This window comes from Saccopteryx leptura, chromosome 2, assembly GCF_036850995.1.
Source record: "Saccopteryx leptura isolate mSacLep1 chromosome 2, mSacLep1_pri_phased_curated, whole genome shotgun sequence".
Classification (NCBI taxonomy): Eukaryota; Metazoa; Chordata; class Mammalia; order Chiroptera; family Emballonuridae; genus Saccopteryx; species Saccopteryx leptura.
The window spans coordinates 36,008,772-36,028,423 of record NC_089504.1 but is presented as its reverse complement, the minus strand read 5'-3'; the positions used below and the strand labels follow the sequence as shown (position 1 = coordinate 36,028,423).

The 19,652-nt window shown below is 52.2% G+C and overlaps 1 protein-coding gene across 1 annotated transcript; it reads left to right on the top strand.

Annotated features, from left to right (window-relative positions):
- The first annotated feature begins 9,346 nt into the window (after positions 1-9,346).
- On the top strand, positions 9,347-18,970 carry GRHPR (glyoxylate and hydroxypyruvate reductase). Its single transcript, XM_066367649.1, has 9 exons — positions 9,347-9,505; positions 11,211-11,341; positions 11,741-11,813; positions 12,364-12,480; positions 13,630-13,718; positions 14,447-14,551; positions 15,318-15,453; positions 16,781-16,911; positions 18,642-18,970. The coding sequence occupies exons 1-9, from the start codon at positions 9,423-9,425 to the stop codon at positions 18,761-18,763; spliced, it is 987 nt and encodes a 328-aa protein (XP_066223746.1). The 5' UTR covers positions 9,347-9,422; the 3' UTR covers positions 18,764-18,970.
- Positions 18,971-19,652: the final 682 nt, after the last annotated feature.

Here is a 19,652-nt window from a genome sequence, read left to right as displayed (position 1 = left end):
CTTTGGCCTGGGTTTGAGGCCCAGCTCAAACGTGGAGACGTGGGGCAAGTCATTCTACCTCTCTGAGCCTCAGTTGTTTCCTTTTTGTCTTTGTTTTTTTCTGTTTGAAGGTGGGAATCATAACAGCGCCCACTCTGAGGCCTGTGTGCTGGTGAAGATCACGGAGTGGAGCCCGACACTGAGCTGGGCTCTGTCTGGGTAGAGCTGGCTCCTCACGCCCCCGAGTCCCCCAGGCTGGGTGCCCTCAGGCGGAGGAGCTGAGAAGGGGACAGGTGCTTTCTGGGCTGGAGGCAGGCTCAGCAGGGCTGGAAGTATAAGGGCGATCCAGGCCCGCTGCCGGGCTGGGAAAACTAGGTGGCCTGCCCAGCGCTCCCACAAATCCTGCAGTGTGGGTCCAGCTGAGCCCCTGCCTTCTTCAGAGAGGTCCAGCTCCTCACCTGAGGCTCCACACACTCGCCCCATCCCTGGGACACACCTCACTGGGAACCAAAACTCAAACACATTTCCCAGGGGCCCCAGCCGGTCCATGGGACCCAAATAGGTCCTCCGCTACTCTCTGTGGCCAGGGCTCAGGCCCCTCATATGGTAGCATCAGCTTCAAGCTACCAGATGGGAGCCCAGATCTGGGCCCGAATGAAAGCCACATTGAGCCTAGCTTGGTATACATCTCCAGGAAAATCCTTTCCCCTCTCTGGCCTCAGTTTCCATATCTGTATAATGGGCAAGTAAGAGATCTCTGAGGTCCCTTCATAAGTCTGTATAGCCATAGTGCTCTGTGGCCTAGAAAGGAGAAGGGAGCCCAGGCAGAGCTGAGACTAGAACCCAGGCATCTGCCACCCAGGCTGAGCTCTAGGAGAGAGCAGAGGGAGGACCCTGGCTAACATGCTGTCAGGCCGAGACTGGGAGGAGGCTATGGGATGCAGCCCCTCGAATCCCGCGTATGCCCCACCTCACGCCTCCCCTCCAAGCACAAACCAGGGGCAGGCACTCCCATTAGGGAGGAGAGAAATAGGTAATTTAGATCAAATCTAGTTCTACTCTTGATCAGCTGTGTAACCTTAGGCAAGTCACTTCACCCACCTGTGAGTCAGTTTCCTCATCTGTAAAATGGGGAACCTAAAAGCTACCTCATTGGGCTTTGCAAGGAATTAATTGAACTTCTATGTGTGTAAAGTGCCTGACATGGACCAAACACTCGCTGAGATCGAACACTCCCTTCCTCTCCTCGGGGCCTCTTCCCCTCCTCCCGTGTCATCACCTGCCCTCATCCTGCACTGCCCATCTCAGCTGCTTCTACTTTTCTTCTGTTCTGGCACATGCCTATGCTTTTCAGCCTCTAGTCTAGACCTTTGCTGTTCATTCTGCCAGAAATGCCTTTACCCTCTGTCATTTCCACCATTCCAAAGCTTATTGTCTTCATTGTTCAGCTCAAATGCTGCCTCCTCCAGGAAGCCTCTTCTCCAAGGAGCTCTGTGCCCTAGACAAGAACACAGAAAACAGGGGCACCACAAGGGGACGCTCTCTACCCACAATGGCCTCCTCTACCTTCTGCCTGGGTCAGACTCAAACAGAGCATTTTCCTCCCCCCCTCCACAGTACATAAAAATGTCCACTAGGTGGTGATAAAATGACATATTCCCCATGGGATGAGCAATACCCGTGGCCAACCCCTGCCTCATCCATTCATTTCTTCAACAAATATTTTCTGAGCGCCTGCCATGTCTAAGACTGTAGCACAACAGTGGTAAACAAAGCAACGAGGTCCTGGTCTCAAGGAGTGTATGTTCTAGTGGGGAAGAGGGGAAGAGAGGAGCAGACAAAAAAAAATAATAATAATAAGGAAATAAAGCAAGAAAAGCATGAGACAGAGGTGAAAGCTGTAAGAAAATGCTGGCGCCTGCTTATATCCAGACCTCTGAATGAGCATCTCTTCAATGAACAGCAGGAGCAATGATCAAAGCATCACATGAAGGATCTCAGAGACTGGCCAAATTGGAAGATTCCCCAGCCCCTTGCGATTCAAAGTACCGCCGTGGACCAGAAGCGTTAGCATCACATAAAGGCTGATTCAGTATTAGGGGCACCTGCGCTGTGCCCAGCACTGGTGGTCGCTTGTCTGTGTGTTGCCTCCTGCAGCCCTCCCCCGTGGTCTAGGAGGCAGCCATATTCTCCCAGTCTAGCACCCACAGCTGCTTGCTGGCTGTTTGATCTGCAGGTGTCCCTGGGCCACATACTCAGGCTGAGTCATTCTATGAACAGTGGAGAAGAGAGTGGGGCCGGTGATTGGGGCGCAGGAGGGTAACTGGGTTGGCTCTGGTACTCAAGGTTCCAGATTCCAGAAGTCTGGAGTGGGGATCAGGCAGAAACCACATGACCAGAACAGATGCCCAAGAACCAATCAAATTCCTCAGCCCCGCTGCCCTAGGCCAAGACCCCAGAACATTCCCCACCCCCTGCCCCGGGGCAGGAGGTATCCAGGGCATGGAACAGGGAGGGGCTGCAGGGGAAAGTGCGCAGTGGCGGGGAGTGAAGCCAGTGCAGACAGGAGGCGGGCAGTGCCCCACAGGGACAGGTCTGGGCCCATCTTCTTCCCCTGGCCAAAGGCATGAGGTTGAAAGTCAATCCATTGTTACCATTTCCTGTGCACCCCTGAGGCCCCAGGCCCGCGCCCAGTGCACACCAAGCACCATGGCATCAAAGGGTTGTCCTCATTATGTAGTTCGAAACGGGGAGAGACAGTCAGACAGACTCCCGCATGCGCCCGACCGGGATCCACCCGGCACGCCCACCAGGGGCGAAGCTCTGCCCACCAGGGGGTGATGCTCTGCCCCTCTGGGGCGTCGCTCTGCCGAGACCAGAGCCACTCTAGCGCCTGGGGCAGAGGCCAAGGAGCCATCCCTAGCGCCCGGGCCATCTTTGCTCCAATGGAGCCTTGGCTGCGGGAGCGGAAGAGAGAAACAGAGAGGAAGGGGGGGGGGGTAGAGAAGCAAATGGGCGCTTCTCCTATGTGCCCTGGCCGGGAATCGAACCTGGGTCCCCCGCACACCAGGCCGCCGCTCTACCGCTGAGCCAACCGGCTAGGGCTGTGTCCTTACCTATATTAGTGCACTATTGTGACATAACAAATGACCACAAACTTGGTGGCTTAAAACCACACTCCTTTACTATCTCACACATGACTAGTCACGTATGACTAGACACATAGCTCAACAGAGCAGGACAGGATATAAAGTTCAGAAACAGACCCTAGTAGACCCTAGTAGATTTAGTATACGATAGTAGTAGAATTTCACATCAGTAGAGAAAAGATGGATTATTTCATAAAAGTTATTGAGCAATTTGCTGGCTATTGGAAAAAAATATCAGGAGAGATCAAAATCTCAGTAATTCTTCCATACTCTTCCCATCAAGAGGTGGATTCCTGTCCCTTGGATGCTTGGAGGCCAGGCTCTAGGCAGTGCCACATGCAGAGGTCCTGTGTAGATGTTCAGGCCAGCAGCCTAGCTGGGCGCCCGGCTGACATTCAGCATTGACGACCAGCCTTCGAGTGAGGAAGCCATCTCTGGACTCCAGCCCGACCACTGTCTGACTGCACAGCATCAAAGAGCCTGAACAAAAACCTCTAGCTGAGCCCAGCCAACCTCCAGAAATATAAGATGATAATAAAAATAATCGCTGTTGCTGTAAGCCACTACATTTTATGATCATTAATTACACAGTCACAGATAACTGATACACTATGTTGACCAAACTGAGAAGCCATAAGAATAAAAAATTTTTGCATAAAAAATAATTAACAAAATTGTAAGACAACAAACCAGGGAAAATACCATATCTGCAACTTTTATTACAGATAATGGGCTAATTTCCTTATTGTAAATAGTTCCTACAAATCACTAAGACAGAGGTGCCCGGGACATCTGAATAAGCAAAGGATATCATAGTTTATAGTTTATAGAAAAGGAAATAGCCCTTATATGAATAAAAAGTGCTCAAGTTGGATTAAAAAAGACCTATAAATTTAAATTACAAGAAGATACTGTTAGAAAATAATACACTAGCCTGACCAGGCAGTGGCACAGTGGATAGAGCATCGAACTGGGATACAGAGGACCCAGGTTCGAGACCCCGAGGTTGCCAGCTTGAGCGCAGGCTCATCTGGTTTGAGCAAAATTCCACCAGCTTGAGCCCAAGGTCCCTGGCTTGTGCAAGGGGTATAGCCCCATGGTCAAGGCACATATGAGAAAGCAATCAATGAACAACTAAGGTGTCGCAACAAAAAACTAATGATTGATGCTTCTCATCTCTCTCCGTTCTTTTTTTTTTTTTTTTTTTCATTTTCCCAAAGCTGAAAACAGGGAGGCAGTCAGACAGACTCCCGCATGCTCCCGGCACGCCCACCAGGGGGCGATGCTCTGCCCATCTTGGGGCGTCGCTCTGCCACAATCAGAGCCATTTAGCGCCTGAGGCAGAGGCCACAGAGCCATCCTCAGCACCCGGGCCATCCTTGCTCCAATGGAGCCTCGGCTGCGGGAGGGGAAGAGAGAGACAGAGAGGAAGGAGAGGGGGAAGGGTGGAGAAGCAGATGGGCGCTTCTCCTATGTGCCCTGGTGGGGAATCGAACCCAGGACTCCTGCACGCCAGGCTGACGCTCTACCACTGAGCCAACCGGCCAGGGCCTCTCTCCATTCTTCTGTCTGTCCCTATCTATCCCTCTCTGACTCTCTCTCTGTCACTATAAAATAATAATAATAATAATAATAATAATACACTGGAGAAATAAGTGTTTTCATACATTGCTGGTAGTAAATCGATCAATTTCTAGGAAAAGCAGTTTATTAGTATCTATTAAAATTTATAGTGCACATCTTTTTTTTTGACAATTTTATTTATTGATTTTTTAAAGATTTTATTTATTCATTATAGAGAGGGGAGAGAGAGAGAAGAGGGGAAGAGCAGGAAGCATCAACTCCCATATGTGCCTTGACCAGGCAAGCCCAGGGTTTTGAACCGGTGACCTCAGCGTTTTCAGGTTGACGCTTTATCCACCGCACCACCACAGGCCAGGCAACAATTTTATTTATTGATTTTAGGGAGAGGAGAGAAAGACAAGCAGAGAGGAGGAGTGGGAAACATCAACTCACAGGTTGTTGTTGACCCGGCAAGTCAGGGTCTCAAACTGGCAACCTTTGCATTTCAGGTCAGTGCTTTATCCACTGCACCACCATAGGTAGGCAGTACACATTTTTTTTGACCCAGCAATTCTGCTTCTAGGAATTTATCTTACAGGTACATTTACATATGTGCAAACTGACACCTGCCAAAGACTCATCACCGAGGGACTATAACTATAAAATATGAAAACAACCTAAGTGTGTTCATTCACAGGAGACTGTTCATTAGTTATGGTTCTCCCACAGTGAAACACTGCATCAATAAAAAAAAAAAGGCACCACTACATGTACCGATGTGGAACGATCTTCAAGATATACTGTTTAGCCTGACCAGGCGGTGGCGCAGTGGATAGAGCATCGAACTGGGATGCAGAGGACCCAGGTTCGAGACCCCGAGGTCGCCAGCTTGAGCGCGGGCTCATCTGGTTTGAGCAAAATTCCACCAGCTTGAGCCCAAGGTCGCTTGCTCCAGCAAGGGGTTACTCGGTCTGCTGAAGGCCCGCGGTCAAGGCACATATGAGAAAGCAATCAATGAACAACTAAGGTGTTGCAACCCATAATGAAAAACTAATGATTGGTGCTTCTCATCTCTCTCTGTTCTTGTCTGTCTGTCCCTCTCTCTGACTCACTCTCTGTCTCTGTAAAAAAATTAATTAATTAATTTTTTTAAAAAGATATACTGTTTAGTGAAGAAATCAGGTAATGCAAAGTATATAGGCTACCATTTAGGTGTACAATGTTATATATAAAACACCTCTGGAAAGTGTGACCGCCTCTGGGGACAGGACTTGAGTCGTGGAAGACAAGGTAGGAGAGAAGTAATTTTCACCTGATACCTTATGTACCTCTGGGAAAGTCTATCTCGTGCATTTGCTATCTATTCAAAACATAAAGAAAACACTCATTTAGAAATAATACTTAAATAACTAGCTAACCATTTGGAAAAAACATTAAGGACAGCCCATCTCAAACCATATGCACAAAGTATTTCAAATGGATTCAAAATTTAAAGGGAAAAGTAAAATTATAAAAGTTCTACAAATACTTTTCTTACTGTCATTTTGAACTTTTGCACGCTGTAACTTTCAGTTCCCCTGCGGGAGCTGTGACCCTGACCTTCAGTCAGTCGGCCGGTGGCCCCCGGGCTGCCACTTCCATGCTGATGACACTGGAGCAGCAGCTCCACCCCCACCTCTCGTTCACCTTCAGATCCTTTTTTTAAAATTTTTTTTAATTTATTCATTTTGAGAGGAGAGAGAGAGAGAGAGGAGCAGGAAGCTTCAACTCCCATATGTGCCTTAGACCAGGCAAGTGCAGGGTATTGAACCGGCAACCTTAGCATTCCAGGTCGATGCTTTATCCACTGCGCCACCACAGGTCAGACAACCTTCAGATCCTTAAACCACCTCCCTCTTGGTTGCTCTACCAGAACATCCCTCAGGCCTCTGAAACCCAACCCCTGCCAAGCCGAACTCTGCCACCTTCTCTCCTACCCCAGCCACCTGCACATCCCCCTGGATATCCACCTAAGTGACAGCCACCTCCAAGAGTCCCCCAACCCAATGCTGAAAAGTCATCCCTTACTTATCCTCGTTACTTCTGTTATAGACTGAATGTTTGTGTTCTTCCCCCCCTAAAAAAAATAATATATTGAAATCCAATGCGATGGTATTAGTAGGAGGGGCCTCTGGGAGGTGATTGTGTCATGACGGTGGAGCCCTCATGAGTAAAAATTAGTGCCCTTATAAAAGAAGCTCCAGAGAGTTCCCTGGCCCCTTCCACTGTGTAAGGACATAGCAAGAAGATGGCCCTTTGCCAGCCAGGAAGAGAGCTCTCAAATGTGCCAGCACCTTGATTTTGGACTGCCAAGCTCCCAGCTTGTGAGAAAGAACTGTGAGAAAGAACTGTCTGTTGTGTAAGCCACCCAGTCTATGGGGTTTTGTTCCAGCCATCCGAATGAACTAAGCCACCCTCCCCGCTCCCACAGGCTCGCACAGTGGTTAGGAGCTCAGGTCTGGAATCAGGGTTCCAGGCTTGAATCCGAGCTCAGCCTCTAACTAGCTGTGTGACTTGAAGCAAATGAGTTCACCTTTCTTGTCTTCAGCATCCTCATCTGTGAATTTATGTGCCTTACAGGGTGTAGAAACTGTTAAATTGTAGTGAGTTATTACTTATAGTTCTTAGGACAGTGTCTGGAGCTTGCTAGGAACTCCAAAAATCTTAGCTATGTGTCTATTAGATGATCGGTTTTACCCTGAGACACCCAGGTCAGACCTCCAACTCCTTTCCGGATGGGACCCTTTCTCTCCCAACCACTTCACCGCGTCCCTCCTCCTGGGCTTTCAACTGGCTCTGTGTTCTGGCTCACGCAGATCACCCAGCAGCGCTTTTGAGTGTCAGCTGGTGCTTTGCCTTGGGGTAGGGGATCCATTGACATTTTCATGCCCTCTTTCTGCCTCTGGTGAACAAGCTTGCCTAGTGTCCTCGCCTGTCCTGGTGTTTAAGAGGAGCTGAGCTCACATGTCACTCCTGATTAACAAAGGTTAGAGCCACAGAGCCATGCTGTCCCCCAAAGGACCTGGCCTTGGGACAGAAAAACACCTTGTTGTGTCAATGTTTGAGGTATTTCAAAAAGTGCCCCTGAGGTGGCCTGGCAGTGCAGATAATGGTTTGTGGGTTAGACATTTATTAATATGTTACTTTAGAGACGGAGATGGCAGGTTGGAGCCCTGGCCGGGGATCCAGGTAGCCTGGAGTGCCAGCTCCGGCCTCTCCTGAGGCTTGCTGTGTGGCCCAAAGCTGGACCTGTCTCTGTGCTTGGCTCTGTACCTGTCTCTGTTTCCTATCTGGGCCTGGAGGGGCAGGATGGATGCAGATAAAATGAGCAAAGGGGCTACCAGGTAGGGATTTTGCCCTCTGGACGCTCCCAGGCGTGGGAGCAAGTAAAGAACAGCGCCTGGGCCCTCTCACTGCCCCGAGACTGGCTCCAGCATGTGCATCTCTGAACAACGCCCAGCCCGGGGGCACCAGCGCGTGGGTTTCCTGGGATGTGTTACTAACTGTTAAGCACACACTAGGTGTGTCACATACTGTCATAAGCACTATACATAGTTCATCTCTCAACAGGCCATGAGGCAGGTAGGCACTACCCATTTTACAGATGAGGAAACTGAGCCACACAGATGTTTAATGACTTGTCGGTACATGGAAAAGATGGAATTTAAACTGAGGCAGTCCTGGTCCAGTGTCGGAGCTCCTCACCTCTCTCCTCCTTGGCCTCTGTGTTTGATGAACACCTAACATAGCCCAGGATCCATGCAAATGTTGCTTGTTTAATAATCATAATAACTCTCAAAGGTAAGTGCTCATAACCCTATTCTGTAGCTGAAGAAACTGAGGCTTAGGAAGACAATGTGAACTGATGGAGGCCACATAGCTTGTTAATGGACTGGGATTCAGGCGCTGTTCCATCTGACCTGCAAACTCCAGGTCTACTCATGACCCCACAAGGCCCCATCCAGCACCCGGGCCCTTGCCCTATACGTGACCTGCCAATCAGCAGGTGTCAAACAAGCTGGGTGGTCCATGACCAATTAAACCCATCTTCCCACAACGGTGAGTTTCATAAGGAGAATTGCACAAATATTAAAGAGATTCCTGGATTCAGACTGCCCTGGTCAAGTCTCCTGTGTTTACACGATAGGCTAGGCTCAGAGCTCAGTCCGGGTAATCAAAGACCCCTGCCTAGAACAGTGTGACCACGATGAAACAGAGAGGATGGTGTCTGGCTGCATCGCCGCTCCTGGAGCTGTAGGCACCCTGACAGACATCCTCACACAGTCACACAGGACTCTGGGTCCCTTGACCTTCCCCAGCCTCCAGACAGCCCTGTCAGTCCCTGAGCTCCTGGGTCAGTGCTCACAGGGAGGCTCTGGAGGCCAAGAGCCAAGGCACTGCTAGCCTGGCCGCACCACCCCAGAACCAATCCCAGTTCCATTAAGGCTTGATTACATACCCACAGCTGCACACGGCGCACACTTAGCGCCCACAGTTAACACCCTACACAGACACACTGTCGGTGCCTGAACACGCAGTCCCAGTTCCACCCGCCCCGCCTCTAGGCTCCCCCCGCCCACTTCTGCCCCGCCCTCTCCAGCTCCGAGCCCGCCCGTCCCGAGGCTCCGCCCCCACGCTGCGTCCAGCTTCCGGCCGGCGGGGTTCGGGTCAGCGTGCGGCAGCAGCAGGTTGATGAGGCCAGTACGACTCATGAAGGTCTTCGTCACCCGCAGGATCCCCCCCGAGGGCAGGGCAGCGCTCGCCCGGGCCGCAGAGTAAGAGCCCGGCGCCCGCGCCACTCCGCGCGCCGAGCCTCTCTGTCCCTCGGGCGCGGGCGGACGGTGGCGCGGAACTCCCGGGGTCTCAGCACCGCGCACGCCGGCTGACTCAGCGTCTCCAGGAGCTACTTTGGGGCTGAGGGCGGGCCCCAGACCCTAGTTATTTTTAGTGGGGAGAACCCAACGACCCTAGGGGCCCGGAAGAACCCGAATTCTGCGCCTGGGCCAGCTGGGACCGTCTTGGGATTTTTGGGGAGGCATAGAGAAAGTTCTCTGGGGCGCGGCTTTTTCCAGGCCTGTTGCAGTGATGCTTAGACCTGCACTTCCCCCCCCCCCCTCCCGGGCACTTGCAGTGGGGGTGAAGGGAAAGGGCTGGCTGGAACCCCCCAGCGATGGGCCTGGGGGGAGGGAAAACCGTTCCCGATGCAAGGTCCAGCCGATTAATCCTTTACTTTCCAAGGTCACTTGGCGAACGAAGTCAGGAGCCTTGACAGTCACTGATCTGATCCTTCCAACGGTTGGCAGGGGCTTTTGGTGACACTTCTTAAATTGAACACTGGGTGCCAACCGTGCCAAATGTTTCATATACATAAACGCTTTTAATCCTTGCAACACTTTGAAGTTGTATTGTGATTCCCATTTTACAGATGAGAAAACTTGAGGCTGGGGAGGTTGAGAACCTTGCCCACAGTCACACAACTCTGCATGTGGCAGGGCTGGGGTTTAACTCAGCTGTCTGACTGCTCTCTGAATATGGCATTATATAGGTTTGTACTGCCTGCATCCAGCAGGAGAAGGCAGAACCCAGCCTCAGAAACCAGTGCCAGGAGAAAATGAGATTTGCTCATTTTGTTCAGTGCAACAGAAGCTTTGTTGAGGGCGTGTTGTGTGCCCAGCATGGAGGGGGGAAAGGGAAAGGCAGAAACAATGGTGGTAATGGCAGTGGTGCACCCTGCTATAGCTTGGCACCGGGCTCATGGAAAGGAGCATGAAAGGTGGCCTGTGGCTGGGCCTCGTCAGCCAGGTGCTCCAGCAGCGTGTTCCAGGAGGTGCCAGCAGCCGTCCTGGGTCTGGCACATGTAGATGCTCCATACATGTCGGCTGCAGTGAATTAAATGGCCAGGGCGGGAGGCTGGGCAGCACCCCTGGGAAACCTGCCCAGAGCCCATAAGTGGCCCCTCCATGTTGCATTGCTTTGATCATGTCCTTCCTGGCGAAGTCCAAGTATGAGTTTTCCATTTCATGGACTCACAGGATAGGACGTGCAACTGGACATGGATTCCAGTCCCATCTGGTTGGGATTTACCCACAGCCCTCACTCCTCCACTCGCCTTGCCACAAATTGGCCACCTGGGGCCAGGGAGCTCTTTACCTGTGAGGCCTCCCCGGAGGGTGAAAAAGCTCTTCCTTGTGTTGAGCTGAGAGCTGTCCCCATGACTTTCCTCTTTCAGGTTAGGCTCAGCCCCCTCTGCTCTGTGACAGCCCTTCACCCTTCAGCCACCATCTTAGGACAGTCCTGAAGTTGCCCATACATGACCCTGACTCCCCTCAGCCAGTTTCACGCAGTCTGAGGCCTGAGCATGCAGAAGACAATGTTTCCTACTCTGAGAGGGCGGCTACAGATGTGGCCAGGGGGACTTCGGGGGCCTGGGAGCATCTAGAAGGCTCCCCTATTTCTGAGTGGTCGTTCCTTTGCCCACAGCTGTGAGGTGGAGCAGTGGGATTCAGATGAGCCCATCCCCAGCAAGGAACTGGAGCGAGGTGTGGCCGGGGCACATGGCCTGCTCTGTCTCCTCACTGACCGTGTGGACAAGAAACTCCTAGATGCTGCAGGTGTGTCCGGGGGCAGGTCTGGGGAGGATTCCGAGGGTGTCCTGGCCTGCTGCTGCTGGTTCCCGGAGCAGGTCTGCAGTGACCTCTCTGGGTTCTGAGGGCACTGGCTGCAGTACTAGGCCAGAGGGAGCAGTTGTGCGCAGCTCCATCTGCCACACACGTTGCTCCTCTCTCCTGCCTGTGAGGCCCTGGAGGGAGACCTTAGGAGGGCAGAGACCATGCGTGGAGGCAGCAGGATGTGTGGAAGAGCATTCCAGGGCTCTGGACCCTCGTCCAGCCTGGCCACAGCCTTGCTTTATGACCTCCAGCGAGGCCCTGCCTGTCTGGACTCACCTAGAGCACGCGGGCTGGTTTGATCCCATGAGGAAAGATAAAAATGATGCTTCTTCTGCACAACAGGAGCCAATCTTAAAGTCATCAGCACATTTTCTGTGGGTGTCGACCACTTGGCTTTGGATGAAATCAAGAAGCGGTAAATGCAGCATGGGTGCTAGAAGGGGGCCTGGAGTGGGAGGGGTGACTACTAGACGGGGAGGAGGAGGAGCTGAGTCTTTTTATTTCACATTGCTTACCATTTGGTGAGAATGAGAAGTGGCTGATGATAAAATCTGTCTATATGTGTACAGGTCAGTTAAAGTAAGACCAAAGGTTAGAAACAGTGGGTAGATATCTGGCCGTAGCACCCTTTTACATTCATTATCTGTTTTGACCCCCCACAATAACCCCTTGAAGTAGAAAATGCAAGTATTATTGCTTCCCTCTTCAGATGAGGAAATTCAGAAAAGTTAAGTAGTTACTTGGCCCAGACTTTGGACCCCGATCTCCCATCTTTGTATCCTTTCCAAAGTGGGAGGTAATCGAAGTAGAATGCAGGCTGACCACTCCTGAGTGCTCATTTATAGCTCTGAGCTTCCCAGCAGGCAGCGCAAAGAGGGAACAAAGCAGCAGCATGAAAATGTCCCAGCGATAAAAATTGGTGAAGATGCTTAGGCCAGTGTTACCACAAGATATTTGATTTGTAGCGGGATCCGTGTGGGCTACACCCCAGATGTCCTGACAGATGCCACTGCAGAGCTCACTGTCTCCCTGCTGCTCACCACCTGTCGCCGGCTGCCAGAGGCCATTGAAGAAGTGAAGAAGTGAGTGAAACACCTGGTGGGGAAGTTGGCTCTGCATAGCAGTTGGTTCCTAAGCATCCAGTGTCACCCTGGCCCAGATGTGAGGGGGCACAGACTAAGCCAAAATGCTAAAGTACAAGGCAGAGCTGAAATAAACAGAGCATGAAGGCAAATCATGAGAGAAGAGGGTAGGAGAGGTGAAGAGGCAGGGGGAGGAGTGTGGATCAGGGAAGGCTTCATGGAGGAGTATCAGATGGGTGTCCTCTTGATGCTTAGAGAGCAGGTCCACTGTTCCACACTCACAATGCAAGAATGCAAAAGCTCTAAAACTGAAGGTTGTTTCATAAGTCTTTTTGCAGCAAAACTTGACTGGAATTAATAGCTTATGGTTTTAATTTCTCCCAGTGTCCGGCCCCACATGCTGCTAAGGGGTTATGTAGAATATAGCACATGCCTTTCTGAAATCTGAAAGTTTTTGGAATCTGGCCTGCAGGGGTTTGGGTCTGTATCCCGAGTTGGGAAAGGCATTCCAGGTGCAGGGACCAGCCCGAGCAAATGCAGGCCCTTAGAGAGTGTTGGACCAGGAGCATAGCTTGGGCAGGAGTGTGATGGGCAGAGCTGGACAGCATCATGGGCGGATTAGACACAGTGATGAAAATCGCACCCACCCTTCTGTCGAAGGAGTCTGTACTTTAAGTGGAGTTAACTCAAGATGCGCTACGTTCCCATCTACCCAGGGCAATGGGGTGGGCCTGTGGCTTTACATTTTGTTGGTTCCCTGAAGCACAGAGAATACTAGTTTTGGAATCCCAGATCCTGAGTTTGCAACCTGCTGCTCCCAACTCTGTCCTGGCTCTGCGACCTCAGGCAGGTCACCCATTCTGGTCTTAGTTTTTCCATCTGCTAAATGGGGCGAGAACTTCTAAGGCCCCTTCCAGCCCTTGGGTTCTCTGTCGCCAGTGGTTTTAAGGGAAGAGTCATTCTGCTACTTGTCCACAGTGCTGAGTGGCTGTGTTTGTGGCTCATGCCACTCAGTCCTTTGACCTGAAGGGCAGGGCCCATCCGTTGGAACACAGCCCCTGCCCCGGGGTGCTGGGTCACTGAGTTAGCAGCAGGCCCTGTCTTTGCCCAAGGCCAGGGCTTCTCACCTCCCTGTCTCCCTCCCCGCAGTGGTGGCTGGACCTCCTGGAAGCCCCTGTGGCTGTGTGGCTACGGCCTCACGGAGAGCACTGTCGGCATCATCGGGCTGGGGCGCATAGGTGAGGCGCGTGCCCTCTTGCCCACCCTAACTCACGTGGTTTGGTTTGAGTCTCCAGCACCACGTGCCTGGATGCTCACGATCCTTTGGAAAGGGTTGCCATAACTGCGTGATATCTGCATGCAGTGGGTTATTGCCAGCACAGCTTCATGAAACACAGGCAAAAACAAAAAGAAAAGAAAAACATGGGAGTACCTTAAGAACTCGCTAGGTGATAGAAGCTGGTTGTAAGAGCCTGGGTTCTTTACAACTACAGCTCCACACAGACAGGTGGAGGCTGGGCTGGGCCTGGAGGAAGGATCACTGCGGGAAAGCTGTGCTCCCCGGGGCCTGGGCTCTGAAGGCCTTTGACTCAGGAACCAGAGGGTCCCGTGGGCAGAGCTTACCTGTGGTTCTGCAGCTGGGGCAGAGCTGTTGTTCTTCCACTGGCCCCATTGAAGAAGCCTGGCATAAAGGCTTGAGCTCACCCGGGCAGCTGCCAGTGGTTCCTTGGCATCCTGCTTGGTGCCAAGTGAGAGAGGATAGAAAGTGTATGGATAATCTGTCTGGCCAGCTGGCATCCCTGCTTCTTATGCTAGAGTTGCTTGAAGGAACCCAGCAGTCCTGGGGCATGTGCTGAGTCTGAAAATCCAGCTGCCCCCAGGGGCTCCCTGTCCCCGGTGCTGCTGGGTGCTGCCCTGCCCTCTGAGGGGTTGGGAGCCAGCCGTGACTCTGATTCCTTGTCTCCAGGCCAGGCCATTGCTCGGCGTCTGAAACCATTCGGTGTCCAGAGATTTCTATACACAGGGCGCCAGCCCAGGCCTCAGGAAGCAGCAGAATTCCAGGCAGAGTTTGGTGAGTAAAACCTAGATTTCCACAGGAGCCCGTCTGTGCTGGGTTAGAGGGTTTCCCCGAATTTCTGCAATGGCAGCGTTAGCAGGCAGACTGCAGGAACCCCAGGTGTACACAGGGCCTGCATGTCCCTTAGGGGTTGTCTACATGCCTCTGGACCCAGGCCCACTCGGAGCACAGACTCACCAGGCCCTGCACTGAGCTCTCTGAGTGCCAGAGGAGCTTTCCAGGTCTGTCTTGCAGAGTCCCTTGTCACGTTGCACATTGCATGGGCAGAGCAGCAGGGATGACAAAGGTAAGGAGCTGCTGGGAACTTTTACTCACAGCTTCCGTAATAAACTGGTGAGCATTACTCACCTCCAGCCTGTGTCCAGGAGGGACCCAGTCCCATCAGGGTACACAGCATGGTGTGCAGAGAGCAGGCCGGACTCAGCCATTCCTCATCCCCTTGGCACACTGGGCCCTGAAGTTGGTGAAAGACAGTGGCCCAGACACCACTGTAACCTTGAACAAGCTCCTGCCCCTCTCTGGCCTCCATTTCCCCATCTCTCAGACCTGGGGGCTGGGTGGATGATGTAGTACACCAGGGTCCCATGAGTGGCTGTCGACTGTCCAGTTATGAGTCATGCAGACAGGAACAAGGCCTTCAGGAAGCGACTTGGGAGTTTCCATTATGGGAGGAGGAGGGAAGGGTCTGGTCTCCTACCCATTTGCTGTCTGTAACCTGAACCTGGAACTCGGCATCTGATGGAGCCCTGCCCTCCCCTAGTGTCCACGCCCCAGCTGGCCGCTGAGTCTGATTTCATCGTTGTGGCCTGCTCCTTAACGCCTGCGACCAAGGGCCTCTGCAACAAGGACTTCTTCCAGCAGATGAAGAAAACAGCTGTGTTTGTCAACATCAGCAGGTACCCTGGAGCCGCCTGACATCCCTGGGTCACCGGGCAAAGGCCCCCATCACATGCCCATGGGTTGAGGAGACCTCAGGCTGAGCTTGCCACTCTCCTTAAACCAACCAGCTAGCCACTCAGAAATACAGTCCAGGCCACAAGCGAGTGCCCGGGCTAGGAGGCAGACCCATGGGGGCAGGGCCCAGCCTGTCTGGTTCCCAGCAGTCTCCCAGCCCTGCTCAGGCCGGGCACACATCATAGCGTTCGCTTAGGGAGAGAAGACAGGATGGCATCGAATTCCCAGGCGTCCTTGGGCAGACCCTGTTCCTCTACCACAAAGGGTTGGACTTGATTTAACCGCCATTCACAGGCGGGCCCTCCAATGTGCTGTGCCTGGGGCTGCCTGTGTGAGTCAGTGACAGCTTGAGCCCTCATTCTTCCAGAAAGACACCTAAAATTCAAGTTGTCTTGGTTCCTCAAAATGTCCCCAGGGTACCTTCAGGCCACTGGGCATGTGGTGGGGGCGGACCTTCCCTCCTTGCCTCTCCCAACCCCTCCTAGCTGGTGCCCTTTGAACCTGCTTCAGTCAGTTTGGAGGCAAACAAAGGTGAGGGATAGGGTTGGGTGAGGTCACCCCACAGGGTTCTCCACTCCAGAGGTGCCTACAAAGGGGTTTAGCTACAAAGGGGTGACCTGGAACTGGAGTGAACACAGGGCTCACGCTGCTGGCTGACAGTGTCACAGCTTCCGTTTTCCGAGCACCCACACAGACCCAGTCCTAAGCAGGGTGCTGTCACTTGTTATTGCGTAGGCATTATTTAGTCTACAGAATGAAGTCTTGAGCAAATTAGTTCTTTACTTCAGTGGTTCAGTCACAGGATGACAGGCTGCTCACTCGGAGGGGTGTAGTTAGGTGTGTCATGTCTCTGCCCTTGCTTAGGCAGGTGACCGATGGCAGGCTGCAGTGGTTCTTAGGGGGTGGGCTGGGGAGCAGCCAGCTCAGAAGCACCTGGATGGGGCCCTGTTTGTGCAATAGTGCACGTCAGTACACTTTAATCCTCCCGACACCCCTGAGAGTTCAGTTCCTCCTGCATTTCAGAGGAACCTGAGACACAGCATCGGCGACACTTGCCCAGGGTTGCGCAGCTAGAAAGTGGCAGCGCTGGGGTTCTCTGAGTGTGAGACTGCTATTAAATGCAGACCCTGTAAGGAAGTTCTATAAGACTCACTGCTTTAGAGGTCAGTGCCAGGTGGTGGGAAAAGCCACTGTGTGGGTGGTTCTGCCCTCAGGGCAGCCTCAGTGGAGGGAGCTGCGGGGCACCCAGGGCACTGCTGTCATTCCCAGGGGAGATGTGGTAAACCAGGACGACCTGTACCAGGCCTTGGCCAGTGGTCAGATTGCAGCTGCTGGACTGGACGTCACAACCCCGGAGCCACTGCCTACGAACCATCCCCTCCTGACCCTGAAGAACTGTGGTAAGTACTGCATTTTCCAGTGCAGTCAGCTGCCGCCTGGCAGAACCACTCTAGTTAGAGGTGGTCTGGAGGTGCTGTGTGGGAAGCCACCCTGAGTGCTGAGCACAGAGGGACACACCCAGGGACCATAAATGTTTATGCCATCAGTAGCTCTGGTACATAATACCACGGAAGAGTAGTCTCCTGAGCATGCTTCCCTGGGTCTGTGTCCATAAAGGAGCGAATGGAGGTAGGGGTGAGTGGATTTGTTTAAAAAGAGTGGGTTGACCCGGTGTTTTGTATCCATAACTAGTCACAGGTAAAACTCATTACTATCAATTACTGTAAGTTGTGAGAAGTCACACGTGAAATTACAATACTAGTATTTGTAACCTGTGCCAGTTATTAAGCCTTTGTCTCTTGGCTCTAAAGCTACTCCGTGTATTCTGCTTTGTGGGACAGGTGCTGGTTCTCTGATTGCTGCTGGGCCATGCTGATGTGGGCGCGGGAGGCCGCCGGGCTTGGCCCCCTCCGGCCTTCCCGTCTATCTGAGCGGCAGCTGGGGGAGCCGGGCTGCAGCCTTCCCAACACTTGGTTAGCCATTGTGCCCCCTCAGACAAACCACAGCCAGTCTGTGCCCCAGCCACAGAGGTCTGAGTTGCAACTCCAAAGGGGTCCTTCCTTTCGTTGCCTAGGTGTTAACAGTCCTACCCTTCTCTTCTGTCCCCAGGCAAGGGACATAGATGCTTCTGACAGTCCGTCTCTGTGATGCCCAAGTGCTGTGGTTCTCAAACTGCCATATTCCTCAGTCCTCTGGAGACTGATCCAGCACAGGGTGCTGGGCCCCCGAGAGTTCTGCTTCAGTAGGTCCAACATGCTCCTGCACCATGCTGCTGGACCTGGGACTACACTTTTAGAACTGTTGCCTTTAGTGTTCTATTTTCAGATTCCTGTTAACCTAGTTAACAGATCTTTATATTAGGTTTTCTCTGTTCAGGTAGCTGGTGTGGTTTCTGTCTCCACACTAATATTTAACTTCAAGTGGCAAGAGCCTTCCATTGTCTGGGCCAGTCCTTGTCCTTTATATTCTGCAATGGAAACCCCAAGGGAAGGGCCTTAGCTGCCTTCCCCACAATGAATGCTCCCGTTATTGTAGCCCTTGGGAAGTTCACTGTTCCCACCCCCACACCAGCCAGAAAGGAACACTGGCTGTGATGTCAGGCCTGTACCCACAGCCTGGGAAACTGTTCCCATCCCCCAAGGCCTGGGAGTTCAGCTCGATGCCCCGAGTTCTGCTTTCAAAAGGCACACTTTGGGAGCAAGTGACCTCACTTGCTCTGCTGTGCTGTCCAGAGTTTCATCCTGTCCTTGTTTCTGTAAATCAGGAGCCCGTGGTACTGCTTTTCAGGGCTGCAGGGTATGGACGAGCAGTTGAATTTGCACCATTCACTGGTCACTGAAGGGCTGGGTTCTAAATAAGCTCTAAGACTCCTTTTATGCCAATGTTCTTGTATTTAGGATACATAGGTTACCCTTGTGCCTGGGTGTCAGTAACCTGGATGCCCTTGACTCTTACTCTGCCCCTCAGCGTTGGGGTAGTGGAGTGCTTAGTGACAGGAGGGAAGGCAAATCAAGGAATATTGGGGCAGGCTCTTTATTCTTCTTTCCAGCAAGCCAGGGCCATGAAATAAGGGCCCGCTTTAAGGCTCCTACACCACACTCTTAGCTCCTTCTCTTTCTTCTCTTCCCAGTGATCCTGCCCCACATTGGCAGTGCTACCCACGGGACCCGAAACATCATGTCCTTGCTGGCAGCTAACAATTTGCTCGCTGGCCTGAGAGGAGAGCCAATGCCCAGTGAACTCAAGCTGTAGCCAGGAGTTCCCGAGGGCCAGGCCGACAGTGCCCCAATGCTGTCTGGTGTGCCAGGCTTGATCTGGACCCACAGGACGGAAGCCAAGGAAAGGTCTGGCCTTGTACTGATGCCAGGGAAGACTGGTGCTAAGAGATGTGCTTGCCACTTTTGTGGTTGAAAACATCTGAGGCAAAAGCACATTACTGTATTAAATAATTCTCTGAGACTGTGTTGGCCTGTGACTGGGGGAGCGAATGACAAGCATCTGCTTCACCTTCCCACATCAGGACACCTGGTGACTGTGCACTCAGCGTCCCACCTCAGTCCTTAGCCCCCTAGCATTTGAATTATTAGAACCTGTCCAACCACCTTCCCCCTCATCCACTGCTCAGACTCCTTCATGTGTCCATCACTGAGAAGGAACAACCGTAGCCTAGTGGGGACCATGACACTTGAATCTGCTAACTAGACCACTGGGGCAAATTAAATATATACGGAAAAGAGAACCAGGGAAGAAAATGACAAGTTTCTTAATTTTTATTTTTAAATTAGTCTTAGCACCTTCACACTTTGTTCCCTTTGTCTATCTCGTCCTCATCCCCACTCCACAGGTGGATACCCTTTTCCTAATCACCACCTCATTCATCCCCAAGGCCAGGCCACCAGCACTGCCAAAGCTACCCCTGCTGAGGGAGTCGGGGTCCAGCCCTTCCCCACAGCCAAGCCAAACTGGCGAGTGGAGTTTTCAAGTCTGGGGGGCAGGTGAGGGAGCAGCAGAAAGCATAAGGTTAAGCAATAAAACTGGGTAGGCTGAGAACAAAACCTCACACATGCCCACTGCTCAAAGACAAGGCAGAAGGGACTAAATTGAGGGGAATGACCAATAACTGTTATTGAGAGCATTAGAG

Excerpts from the sequence above, each read along its gene's own strand:
- GRHPR (XM_066367649.1), top strand. The coding sequence starts at position 9,423 with ATGAGGCCAGTACGACTCATGAAGGTCTTCGTCACCCGCAGGATCCCC. Across the intron at positions 9,506-11,210 it reads GCGCTCGCCCGGGCCGCAGA|CTGTGAGGTGGAGCAGTGGG; the intron begins GTAAGAGCCCGG and ends CTTTGCCCACAG. Across the intron at positions 11,814-12,363 it reads TTGGATGAAATCAAGAAGCG|CGGGATCCGTGTGGGCTACA; the intron begins GTAAATGCAGCA and ends TTTGATTTGTAG.